The sequence below is a fragment of the Diceros bicornis genome, chromosome 22 (genome assembly GCF_020826845.1).
Source record: "Diceros bicornis minor isolate mBicDic1 chromosome 22, mDicBic1.mat.cur, whole genome shotgun sequence".
NCBI classification, from domain to species: Eukaryota; Metazoa; Chordata; class Mammalia; order Perissodactyla; family Rhinocerotidae; genus Diceros; species Diceros bicornis.
This window is the reverse complement of record NC_080761.1, coordinates 27,495,014-27,508,087: the sequence shown is the minus strand read 5'-3', so window position 1 is coordinate 27,508,087 and position 13,074 is coordinate 27,495,014. Positions and strand designations below refer to the sequence as shown.

General features: G+C 35.2%; 1 protein-coding gene across 5 annotated transcripts in view; it reads left to right on the top strand.

The window, feature by feature from the left end:
* RFX3 (regulatory factor X3) overlaps positions 1-13,074 on the top strand; it is a 275,918-nt gene that overhangs the window by 221,797 nt on the left and 41,047 nt on the right. For all 5 annotated transcript variants that reach the window (XM_058565741.1, XM_058565742.1, XM_058565740.1 and 2 more), the window contains 4 exons: positions 783-898; positions 1,334-1,488; positions 5,468-5,565; positions 8,650-8,799. In XM_058565741.1, coding sequence (XP_058421724.1) covers positions 783-898; positions 1,334-1,488; positions 5,468-5,565; positions 8,650-8,799 — 519 coding nt within the window. The remainder of the gene's footprint in view (positions 1-782; positions 899-1,333; positions 1,489-5,467; positions 5,566-8,649; positions 8,800-13,074) is intronic.

Sequence of the window (13,074 nt, the reverse complement as noted above, 5' to 3'; positions counted from 1 at the left end):
AATTAAGGAGGAGGAGGAGTGAGGCTCCTGCCCCCCAGGTTAGAAAAGGGGATAGTCTTAAAGCTGCTCTCTAAAGGGAGTGTGCAGAGATAGGATTGAATGGAAGGCGCTGAGTGACCAGGGAGATGGTCACTGTGCTCTTTTTCTGCCTAGACAGATGCTACCCTCTGAAGGCCAGCCTGACTCTGGAGTTTTTGCCCCAGCCTCTCCTTGGCTGGGAACACTCTGGAACCCATGGTCAGCAGCCTTGACAGAGCTAATTTAGCCCTAACTCCATCTGCCACATACAAGCACCTCACACCCTTCACTTCTGCCCTCTTTGATGGCCAGTGGACACACCGAGCCCAGTGAGGGCAAAATTGAACTGAATCTGTTGTGCGCCCTTCCGGGTCTGAGAATAGGAAAAGAGGCGGCAACCGGGGAGGCAGAAGGAAACAGTGGGTAAAGGAATGGAAGACAAGTAAGAGAAGAAAATGGAGAGGAGGAAGGGAAGCAAGCATGAAAATGGAGGAAAAAGAGAGGTAAAAGAGGGGGGATATGAGTCCTTTACGAGAGGAGTACAAGTTATCCTGCTCACTCTTGCAAGAGTGTTTTTCTTTTTTTTTCCTAGCTAATCTCTTTTGTTTACCTACTTCCATTGGCAAAATTTAGTCCAGTTTCACGGGGTTAACTTACGAGCCCAAAGGTATCTTTACCATTTAAGTCCCGTTACGTCAGGCACTCCTCACACAGCCCCATAAGAAGTATTGTAAGGTAATACTGACAACCATTTTGTTTTTTAGGCAATATTGGATGTTGTTGTGAATCTTCAGTTTAGCCTGATAGAAAAATTGTGGCAAACATTCTGGCGCTATTCTCCCTCTACTCCAAATGATGGCACTACCATTACTGAATCAAGGTCAGAATCACTATGCTTTTCCAATTCACGTTCATGGCTGAGTAGATGTCACAGCTAATGAATTAGAGATATGTATACCAGTTGTGAACCTTACCTGATAACATTAAATGGGTAGATTAAAATAAACCACAAACTGCTCTCTTGAGGTTTCAGCATGTATATTAGCGCCCATTTTTATTGATTTGGGGGACTGCGGTAGAGCTATTTCATCCTCACGGAATTAGTATCATATCTGCCTTTCATGCCGTCAGAAGGTATTAACCTGCACAGGCAGCTCTGGGGGAGTGTTATATATATCCAGCCGTATGGCACCAGTGCAATAGTGGTATAGTTCTAACCTCAGTGATATTTGATAAACTAAAACTATTTTTAAAGTCCATTTTCTTTTTTATCCTCATTTGCCATCTATTCATTTGCTACATTTATTCACACCAGCAATCTGAGTGAAATAGAAAGTCGACTTCCGAAAGCAAAGCTGATAACTCTGTGCAAACATGAGTCTATCCTGAAATGGATGTGTAACTGTGACCATGGGATGTACCAGGCTTTGGTGGAGATTCTCATCCCCGACGTCCTTAGACCTATTCCTAGTAAGTTAAATGCAGACAAGTACGGATGCTTTTGTTCTCATACGTTCCACCCAGGAAGTTTTGGGAAGTGACGCTGCAATCTAGAGTGATTCTCTTCTCATTTAGATTTGCCGAAGAAAAAACATGCAACACAGACTATTTCATGAAAGCAGCCTAGAGCAAAACTGTAGTCAAAAGGGGAAAAATTATCTGTTTCCAATCTTTTGTTTTCTTTTTGATAGAAAAGACAGCCTGTAAATGTGACAGCCCCAATGACTGATTGCAAGAACACTCCCAGGCCAGTCAACCATGTAAAAATTATTCTACCCAAGGACACAGTTTCCTTCGTAAAGCCAAAAGTTTTTGAAATCTGTAATTACTAGGCCAACCCCTTTCATGGTTGCTTTTGATTTGAAATGAATTTATCTTGGTTTCCACTGAAGTTGAATTCCTTTATAAAAGCATTTACTTTGTCACTTACAGCATGGTAAGAACTACAAATGCAGTTTCCATTAACAGTAATGGTTAACTGGCAATTTGAGAGAAAAATCTATGTAACTACACAAGCATTGTATTCCCACCATGAAGCACATAGGAATTATATAGATAAGTTGGATTACTTTTTTAAGTGATGGTGCTTTTTAAACTACCTTGTAGCAAATAAAGCTATTTTCTGCTTGTGTCAATATAAACGCTACTAAGGATAGTTGTGTTAGAGGCAGTTGAAATGATTTTATGCCTACATCTTTATAAGCACATCCTAGTGACCTTAACTTTTAAAGAAATGGGGCAGAATTTCCACTCTACAGTGACAGTAATAAGGTAAAAGCAATCTTTCAGCTTGTGAATTGGCAACCATGTACTTCAAGTACACTGTTCACAGTGGATTTGTGTTAAATTATTCCAGAAAATATTTAAATGAGAATTTAGTAGAAGAAAAGGTGAAGATATTAGCATTTGTATGTTTATACTTTATTTTTTCTAAATATGATAGACAACAGTGGAAGATATTACTTTCCTATGTTCCCCCACGTTAAAATATATGCTTAGACACTTATTTATGTATAATATTCAGTGAACACACACATAAATTTGTATACAAATAAGTAAAAAAAAAAAAATCCAGCTGCCGTCGTCTCACATTTTTATAAATTGCTAATGTTTTCCACTCTATCCGCACCAATTTTCCTGACTAAAGATTGATTAAAAGTGATGTTGTCATGGAAAATTTCAGTGTGTAAATTCGCTACTGATTTGTGTTCCAGAATCTGATTTTCCTTGTTTTTTGTCTTGCTCCCTGTGCTCTGAGCGATAATCTCTAGAGACGTTTAAGAGAAGTTGCATAGGGTAGCTCATTAGCCTATGACATCTTGCCACCAACGTACAGCTTCTCTCATGAGATACAAGAAGAAATGTCAGGGAGCTCTTTCTTTTTTGAGGCAAATCAACATCAGTATTCATTAAACAATTCTAAAACCTTTTGCTTCTATGTTAGCATCACAAGATTCGTGAACTTCACAGTTCCCTAGCTTAAATCATGTATCGATTTTAGTTGACTTTAAGCTCCATAATTTTAAGTAGACAATACACTTGACCTTTGCTTTTTGCAAATTTTGATTTAAGAACCAATTCTGTCAAGTAGTTTGTCTCTGCATTCAATAGACAACTCAACCTCAGGAATTTTCACACAAGTATAGTTTTATAGCTTCTCTGAAATTACAAGATACATTCATGTGCTCCCCTACAAAGTACATTTGGAAATTTAATTCCCATTCTATAATAAGACTTAACAAAATAAAGCTTAAAGTACAGTTTAGGTAGCTATCTTATGATTATATGCATTTTAATATTAATCATGAGCAGGTTGGGACAAGTAAGCTTTGGAATAGTTTTATATTTCAAACCATCCATTCATGAGAAAAAGTTTTCAGAGTTAGTCTGCACAATTTGATCTGACATGAATCCCTATAGAGAGAGCAAACTTAATTTTATTTTTAAAAATTGTATTTTCCTGGCTACTAGTACTTCACTCTACCATTTACTGTCCAGATGGGATTCCTTTTTTTAGCCAAAAAAAAAGTCTGCATATCACACTAATTTAAAGTCAGCTTGAAGCTACTATATTCTAAAATACATTTATCTGAAAATGAAAAAAAGTTAAGTGTAAAGAATTGTATAAGAACTCAACTGGTAACACTTAAATGTACAATTATGAGTATACTTAAATGTGGCCCCAAATGTCATTTCATACAAAAAAAGCAAAAACTTAAATCACTTGATATACAAAGCATATCTTTTCATTTTATAATCTCACTAACATAAAATTTGTCTAGATAAAACAAGACCCATATAAAACATTTTTTAAAAGTAACTTTTCCTGCTTCTTGGTTTTTGTTTTTCAGATTAAATAATTATTAGATATTAATTGTAAAAAAAAAATGCAAAATACAGATATCCAGATTGATTCTTGAAAACAATTTTGCCAACTTTCAAAAAGGGTTGTTAGGTATTTTTTCACTCCTTTTCATTTTCATTCATGCCTGCCCTCCATGGTTCTAGTACATAATACAGCAGAAAAATATTTTTCTTTCTTTTTTCTTTTTTGGCTGAAGTGGGAAGCTTTGGAAATTTCAAAAGATCAATTCTCAGGAAATTTCCAACTCAATGTTTCCAGTAGATGGTTCTCATGATTAAGAGTCTGCACTTCTTGACTGTTTTTCCTATTCAAAATTTAGCCATTTCAATCTCTCTTCTGTTATTTGACCAGTTAAATAACTCATAAAAAAATAGTTGTTTATATTATTGGTTTAGTAAAATTTATATCTTTTGCAGGTAACTTGAGTAAGCTAAATTATTTCTAACCCTACTTTAACAAAAGTAATGGAGAAGCATGTCAGACTCATTTGAGCACAGAAAGAAAAATCAAGGAATTTAATCCCATCATTAACATTAATATTCTTGGGAGCCTTGGACAAAAATGTAACTTCTCTGTTTCTTTTAGTAGACTACAAATTATCATACCTACCCACATTATAGGAAACCCATGGAGATTAATTTTATGTGTGGGTGCTTCAAACATTTATTAAATGTCTAAAACTGCTCCCTACACTGTGGAGCCTTGGGCACAGATGATGTAAAATACTATTGACTGAATTACTTGTTGAACAAGAGAGGAATTTAGTCTTCTATTATACAGCAATCTCAGTAAGCAGATTCCTTCTTGTAAAATAGTTGTGGTCATACCTGCTGATGATGCTTCTAATCGTTTTATGACCACCATAAAAGCTACTCTCATGAGACCTCTCCCTATGTAAGATTTTGTCAGATATGTGAAGAATATGGAATGGACAATTTTAGGACTATCTTAAGAATATTGGTCTCTGTGACAGCACTTTTATCACACTGATCTTTTATCTCTACTGCCAAGTGAAATGAAGAATAGTTATCAAAAATTTTCAAGTCAGGCAATTTTAATTTTTACCTTACTTTTCAACAAGAGCAAGAGACAACTCCTCTAATTGATAGGTTCTAGTGTAAATAGATACATAGAGAAAGAGAGAAAGCTTTGCATTATTTTCTTTCTAATTAAGAAAAGAAAATAGATTAAGAGCTTAAAAATCAAAAGAAGAATTTGTAAAGAAAATACATAGCCTTTGAGCACAAAACTATTAATGAAAAATGTTTTGTCTAAGATAGAAAATTCATAAGTATATTCACAACTGGTATATGTTGCCATAAGCAAAGATATTTGAACTTTTGCATTTCCCAACAAAGTGTCATAAGTATCTGGGAACAAAGAAGCTTTAAAAGAAAAAAGAAAGCCCAAAATATAATTCTTGGATGCTTTCAAAGTTAGGAATAACGTTCAAGTCTCGTAATGAGGACAATATAAGTTGCGTGCTATTTCAGATGTCATGTACGCCTGTTTTCCCTGATTCTAGCATGAAGATTAATGTTCCTTTGTATCTTTTTCGTTCTGCTTTTATTCTTTAACATTTAGGTGCCTTGACCCAAGCCATTCGAAATTTTGCAAAAAGCCTTGAAGGTTGGCTTTCCAATGCCATGAACAATATTCCACAGAGAATGATACAAACCAAGGTACACTTTCATGTTTTTACTTTTTCTTTTATGTTTAGGAAATTGTTCTGAACTGTGCATTTTATATCTGTCCTATCAAATTATATTATGTAAAATGTTGATATTATATAGAACTTTTAAAACTGACTTTTATATTTGTATTTTATAACCATATAATAAAGAACTTGCACAAGAGATGTTTGATAATGCTCCTCTCAAAGAAACTTGAGAAGCATTGTTAAGTGTGGTGTATTTACAAGCCCTTTTCTAAGGCATATATTTCAGATTACTTAATTTCAAATATTAAAAAGAATAGCCTAGAATATTCAAATAGTTCTCATTTGAAGAAGTTTTAGACTTTTTGTGTCCCCGACTATACTTATTATATTGTGAAAAGTTCATGTAAATTAATATTCTTTTGCTTTTCAAGATGTTTTGTTTTTTTAACACTGGAGAATGCTTTTGTGAATCAAGTAATCATTTCTTAAAGTGAACAGTTGTCTCATTATTGATCAGTATATATCAAGAATGTGGATTATTTAGCTAGAGATATAAATTCTAGTCTCCACTTCATCCCCTATTAGCCATATTACTTTAGGTTAATCTGTGAACATACCCCATGGCAAGATTGGACTGAGTCTCTCTAAACTTTGGTACCATAAATTACAGTTGTGGCATTTTTTTTTTTTGGTCAATGACTGTATCTACTATCAGAATCCAACAATAAACCTTTTCTTTCAATTTGGGGGCATAGTAATAGACTAAGGCTCTTGAAGCTGACAAGTCTCTTTGGGAACACGAGTAGTTCCCAGTTCTTTCTGCTTTGACTTAAGGTTTTCAATAACACTTTCTGTCTCAAAAACATACAGAAGAAAACATTTCATTGATATGCCCACCTTAGATTGTTACTCTAGAACTATGCTGTCAATACAGTAGGGGTAGCAACATGTGGCTATTTCAATTTGAATTTAAAATTTAAATTAAAATTTCGGGTCCTCAGTCATACTAGCTACATTGCAGTTGCACAATAGCCTCATGTGGCTAGTGGCTACCACATTTAGCAGCACGTATGTAGAGCATTTCCATCATTGCAGAAAGTTCTCCGTGGCAGGCTATTCTAGAGTGCCATATTGAGGTGGGCAAAAAAAGGAGGTGCTGTTTGATTATGTTGGTCAGAGGAATGCTTTCCAACTTGCAGAGTCAGCCATATTTATAACAATAGTTCAGACAGCTGAAAGCACCTCCCTCAGAGTGTCATCAAAGTGGATGTGGTAGCCATCCAGCTGCAGTCCTGGCCATCTCCTTGATCTCCAGAGTTGATTTGGATGATTTACTTTGGTGGAGGGTGCCTTCTGCTATTCCTCTCTCACTGATGTGCAGCCTTTTTTCAGCTGAGCGCTCCATCAATGAAGACAGTGTAACCTGACAGAGGAAACAGCGTATGGGTTATGACTGGCTGTTGTTATCAAAATGCCTGAGTTCATATCCCACCAACATAACATAGTTTCTGCATAACCTTGAGCAAGCTACTTAACCTCTTTTAAGTCATAATATGTGTCTAATAGGATTGCTGTGAGAATTGAGCAAGGTAATATATGTGAGGTGCTTAACACAGTGCCTGGCACATACTTGGTTAATATAAACCTCAGCATGGAAAAAAGAGTAAGACTGTTTTTTGAGGGTATGTGAACTTCCTCGAAGTTCCACATAGTCCTAAAACATCTCACTGGCAAGATAGAGCATACTTTGACCTGTGACCACCCTCTACCACTTAGCCAACTGACTGTTCAATCAGTTGCTTCTCATATACCCATAGTGATTTAACACCATACCATACATTCCTGTAAGTATGTTAAAATGCTCATTAGGTGTACTGTGCATGTAACAAATTTCCATGAGATCATAAAATTTAAATATTTACCTAGACCTTTTTTTTTTTTTTTTTTGCATTGTCTTTGATATCTTTCAGTGTAACCTGGTTCATTCAGGGTCTCAGCAGGAAACAAATGGTATATCCAAAAGGGGGAATAATTGAAGAGAGTTTAAGAAGGGTCCATTTCCAAAAGCGTGAACAGAGTTAAGAAAACCAAGGAGGAATGGTAAAGCGCCCCAGGACTAGCAATAGTGGGAAGTCCTGACCATTCCTAGGCCTGAAAGGGGAAGAGGTGAAAGCTATGGTATTAGGAGATCCTCTCCTTCCCCCAGGACTGTGGCCTTAGAAAAGGAAGGCAGGCTCGGCCAAAACAGGAGAGAGCAGAGGTTGTGGGGAAATGAATACTTTGACCACTCTTTCTTGCCATTCTTCAGTCTCCTACAGTGCCTGTCATTGGCCAAACCCAGCTGGAAGCCAGAGTGTAATGGAGGCAGTTAATGTGGTTCATTCAGGTCAGTTTTCCTGGGCACAGAGCAGAATGGAGAAGGACGGAAAGTAGATTTTGAAGGGCAAATGGAGATTTCTTAGATAGCCCTTTTGCAGAAAATCAAATTCTGAAAAAGAGTTCTTCTTGTTGCTTGTGTTAGATAAGTTTATTAGCTATATGTTTGCTAATAAAGGCTATAAACACTAATCTTTCACCTCAAAATTACCGAGGTTGCTATAAAATAAAGGTAATAAGAGTGAATGTGAATGACAGCACAGTGAAAAGTATATTTTTTTAAATCTATTTAAAAAAGTGGGACTGTATAGTTTGGTTTTCCAAGTAAAAAGAAAAAAATTTTATTTGCCTAGTTTGTAGTTGACTGTCCTACAGAGAGTAAAAAACAAATGAAAGTCAACATTTTTCCTACTTCCCTAGACAAAGTCATTTCTTGCTGTGGGTGAGTAGTTACTTGCGAGATTGGTTTAATTAATGCTGCGCTCAGATGTCAAGGAATGTGGGAGTTTGTTTTAGTCTTGACCTCAACCTACTCAAAAGGAAAATAATACTTGGTTTAGAGATTTAAATGCTATAATTTACAAGTAAGCTCTTTCACCAAATGAATTTGAAATAAGTATCAGAGGGAAGCATTTAAAATTTGGCAAGGGAATAAAGATTTGAAGATTGCAGTGGTTTCTTTTACTGGAGGGAAAAAAAAAAATCCTGATTTAATTGGCTTTCTTTCCAGGTTGCCGCTGTAAGTGCCTTTGCCCAGACTCTGCGAAGATACACGTCGCTCAATCACCTGGCCCAGGCAGCTCGTGCAGTGCTTCAGAACACCTCTCAGATCAACCAGATGCTCAATGACCTCAACCGTGTCGACTTTGCCAACGTCCAGGTACTCTGTTCTCTTTCAAAGTGTGTCTTAAGGAAGGACACTCAATTTTTTCTGCTTAATTAGAATCATCAAATTTCTTTTTAAAAAGTTTCATCAATACACAGGCAGCATCTATATTCACAACGCCCTGAAAGAGGAGTTTTCCTCAGCTGTGGCTTTAATAAGCTCCTCTGTTTTGTGGTTAATGTCTGCTAAGATTTATAGTATGAGATGGCAACATATGTCACCGGAGTTTGCTGAATAGTTTATGGAGTAAGGACGATCACAGTCACTGAAGTTAGATAGGCAAGAGATTCAACTTTTCCATCTACTAGCTGTGAGATCTTGGGCAAGTTACTTAACTGCTCTGGGCTTTACTGTCCACACCTTGTAACACCTGTCTTAGATTATTGTTGACATATTTAGTAATACATAAAGCCCTTCGCACTGTTAAAACACAAGAGATATTTGTTTTTAATAATGTCCCATCTTGCAAGAACTAAGAGCAACTCTATTTCAGACTTTATTATAGGCACCTGGTAAATATTTGTTCATTTGAAAAGAATTAGATGCAGTGTGTTTGGCTATTTTGATCATCCAAATGAAAAAAATATATTTTAATCTTGTGATCAAGCTACTTGTACTATAAAGTACAGTTTAAAAAAATAGTTAATTTAGGATTATTATTATTATGGAATCCCAACAAATATTTTATTTCAGATACTAAAGTAATAAAGTTAATTGTTACCATATAAAAACAGTACCATTGCTCACTTGAGGTACAAGTAGCAAAAGAAAAAATACATAAACTGAACATAAGCAAAATTAAAAACTTTTGTGCCTCAAAAGAGACCATCAAAAAAGTGAAATGGCAACTCATAGAATTGAAAAGCTTTTTGCAAATCATATATCTGATAAAAAATTTGTATCTAGAAGGGCCAGCCCCATGGCCTAGTGGTTAAGTTTGGCACACTCCACTTCAGTGGCCTGGGTTCGGTTCCCAGGCGCAGACCTACACCACTGGTCAGTGGCCATGTTGTGGCGGCAACCCACATACAAAATAGAGGAAAATTGGCATAGGTGTTAGCTCAGGGTGAATCTTCCTCACCAAAAAAAAAAAAAAAAAAAAAAAAATTGTATTTAGAGTATATAAAGAACTATTACAACCCAATAATAAAAAGACAGCCCATTTAAAAAATAGGAAAAGATCTGAATAGACATTTCTCAAAGAAGATATACAAATGGCCACTAAGCACCCAAAAACATGTTCAGCATCATTAGACACCAGGGAAATACTAATCAAAATCACAGTGAGATACCACTTCACCTGCACTAAAATGGGTATAATCAAAAAAGACAGATAATAACAAGTGTTGGTGAGGATGTGGAGAAATTGGAACCGTTATACACTGGTGATTGGCATGTAAAATCCTGCAGCCACTTTGGAAAACAGTCTGGCAGTTCCTCACAAAGTTAAACATAGAGTTACTGTATGACTCAGCAGTTTCATTCATAGATATATACCAAGAGAAATGAAAACATGCCCACCTAAAAACTTGTACACGGATGTTCTTAGCCACATCATATTAGCCACATAAAAGTGGAAACCATTGAAATGACCATTAACTGATGAATACATAAACAAATAGTGGTATGTCCATACAATGGAGTATTATTGGGCAGTAAAAAGAGATGAAGTTCTGATACATGCTACAACATGGATGAACATCATGCTAAGTGAAATATTATGCTAAGTGCAAGAAGCCAGATACAAAGGACCACATATTGCATGATTCCATTCATATGAAAGGTGCAGAATAAGTAAATCTTATAGAGACAAGAAGTAGGTAGTGGTTGCGTAGGTCCTGTAGACTGGGGGATTGGGAGGTGAGAGGTAAGGAATGTAGGGTTTCTTTTTAGGGAAATGAAAACATTGTAAAATTGATTGTGGTAATGGATGCACAACTCTGAGAATATATGAAAGAAGCCATTGAACTGTATACTTTAAATGAGTGAATTGTATGATATGTGAATTATATCTCAATAAAACTGTTAATAAAAAGCAATACCATTGCTTAAAGATAAACTAACTAATTACTCCATTTCCTAGAAATTTTTATCTGCAGTTCTAATCTAGTTTTATCATTTAAAATATATTAAAAAGTAATATTTGGGCTTGATTTATTTTAGGGTCTAGTTAATCAGTTAAGTTCATTCTGACTTTCAGGGATTGGGCTCAAACTTCTGATGTGTATAAGTTTTTCTTAAATCTATCTTTCTGTATATTTATATACAAACACATGCAAATGCATAACCTTAATTAACAAGGACAAACTGTCTTAGGTTTACAAAACCATCAAGTTTACATATTTCAATGGAATTTACATTAACTGAGTTTAGTAAGAATATTAAAAGTTTATTGCTTTGGGCCGACCCGGTGATATAGTGGTTAAGTTCACACGCTCCGCTTCGGTGTCCCGGGGTTCGCAGGTTCAGATCCTGGGCATAGACCTACACACCACTCCTCAAGCCGTGCTGTGGCAGTGTCCCACATACCAAATAGAGGAAGATGGGCACAGATGTTAGCTTAGGGCCAATCTTCCTCAGCAAAAAAATAAGTAAATAAATAAAAATTCATATTGCCTTAAAACTTATACTGTAATGTTCATTGCAAATCTTCATTCAGAAAAGATATCTTAAGAAAGACAAGTACTTTAAGAAAATTTGAAATAGTAAGGCAACTTCTAATTTCAAAAAATAATTTAAGTTCAATAACAGAAGATATTTTTAGGAATGATTCCTAATAATATCTGAGAAAGATCTTAAATTTTGTTAACCTTATTTTCATTTGTGTATTTGTGTGTCTGCAATCTCATGAAGTATTTATAGAAATGAGTTCTTCCTGGTTATAAACACCAACTTTGACAACATAATTGCATCTAAATGGTCAACTACAGTTCTACTCTACTTCCCATCCCCTACTCACCAACTTTGCGGCTACCTTTTCCCTTCCTCTGCTCCCAGCTACCAAGTTTTTCTGAGTCCAGAAAAATCCTCTTTTCCTCATGCATTCAGGATAATTTTTCTATTGCAGTACAATTGGCTTTCTGTTTTATTTACGTGATAATATTACAATGGTATTGTTTTCTAATTTTTTTGTGTAAATGGATAGTTTTTCATCTACGTTATGAGCTAGATAGGTTTGGATGGGTTGATCTGATACCTAACTATTGCGTATATTGGTGTTTCTGTATCTAAAAGACATTCTAATTTTGAAGCTACTGACTCCTTATTATCTTGGATATAATTTATTTGTAAGTTAAAAACATCTTTAATGTTCATCCTTAGCTTTTTCCGTTATAGAATTGAAATATCCAAATTCCTTTGACAGGGAATATTCACGGTATGCTGTGTTGTCAGTATATTTTCAATTTGAGAGTAGTAAAATGAAGTACAATATAAAGTAGTTTGAAAAGCCAGAAAAATGTCCTGTGGTTTCATTTCTCTACGTTTGGTTTTAGATTATCGTCTTCTCTTGGCAAAAGCTAACTTCCAAGGAAATAGTGAGTTTGAATTTATGGTAAGAAATGAAATTAAGTTCTTCCAGGGATACCAATAACTTCCTCCTCCCTGTTATCAGTGCACAAACACAAGAAAACAACATCCTCTACAATGGGTATAGAGTTTCAGTTCTGTAAGATGCAGAAGTTCTAGAGATCTATTGTACAGTAAGGAGCATATAGTTACCACTCCTGTACTGTACACTTAAAAATGATGAAGATGATAAGTTTTATGTTATGTGTTTTTTGCCACAATAAAAAAATGCTTAGACATTAAGGAAAAAACAAAAACAACTTCCCCTATCCTTTCCTTGAGGCCCAAATTCTTCCCTGGGTAATGTCCTAGACTCTTAAATTGATATAAAATTTCTGGGAGTCACTTGACAGTGTATTTTGAAAGATCTTAACTATTATATAAATCTATCATACAGAAATAAGTGCAAAAGTAAGCAAAGAAGTAGTTACAAGATTGCTGATTTTGGCATTTTTCCTAATAGTAAAAAATTGGAATGACCATAAATGTCTAGCTGTATGGAATTGGTTACTTAAATAATGGTATATTTATGCAGTGAAGCAAATTCAATCATTGAATGATAAATATAGCTCTACATTTGCCTATATGGAAAGATAGTTATCATTTATAGTTAAGTGAAACTAAGCAGAATATCTAGTAGAATTTATAATATGATCCTTAAATTAATCTTATTTTATTAATTTAAATTTAATTTAAATATTA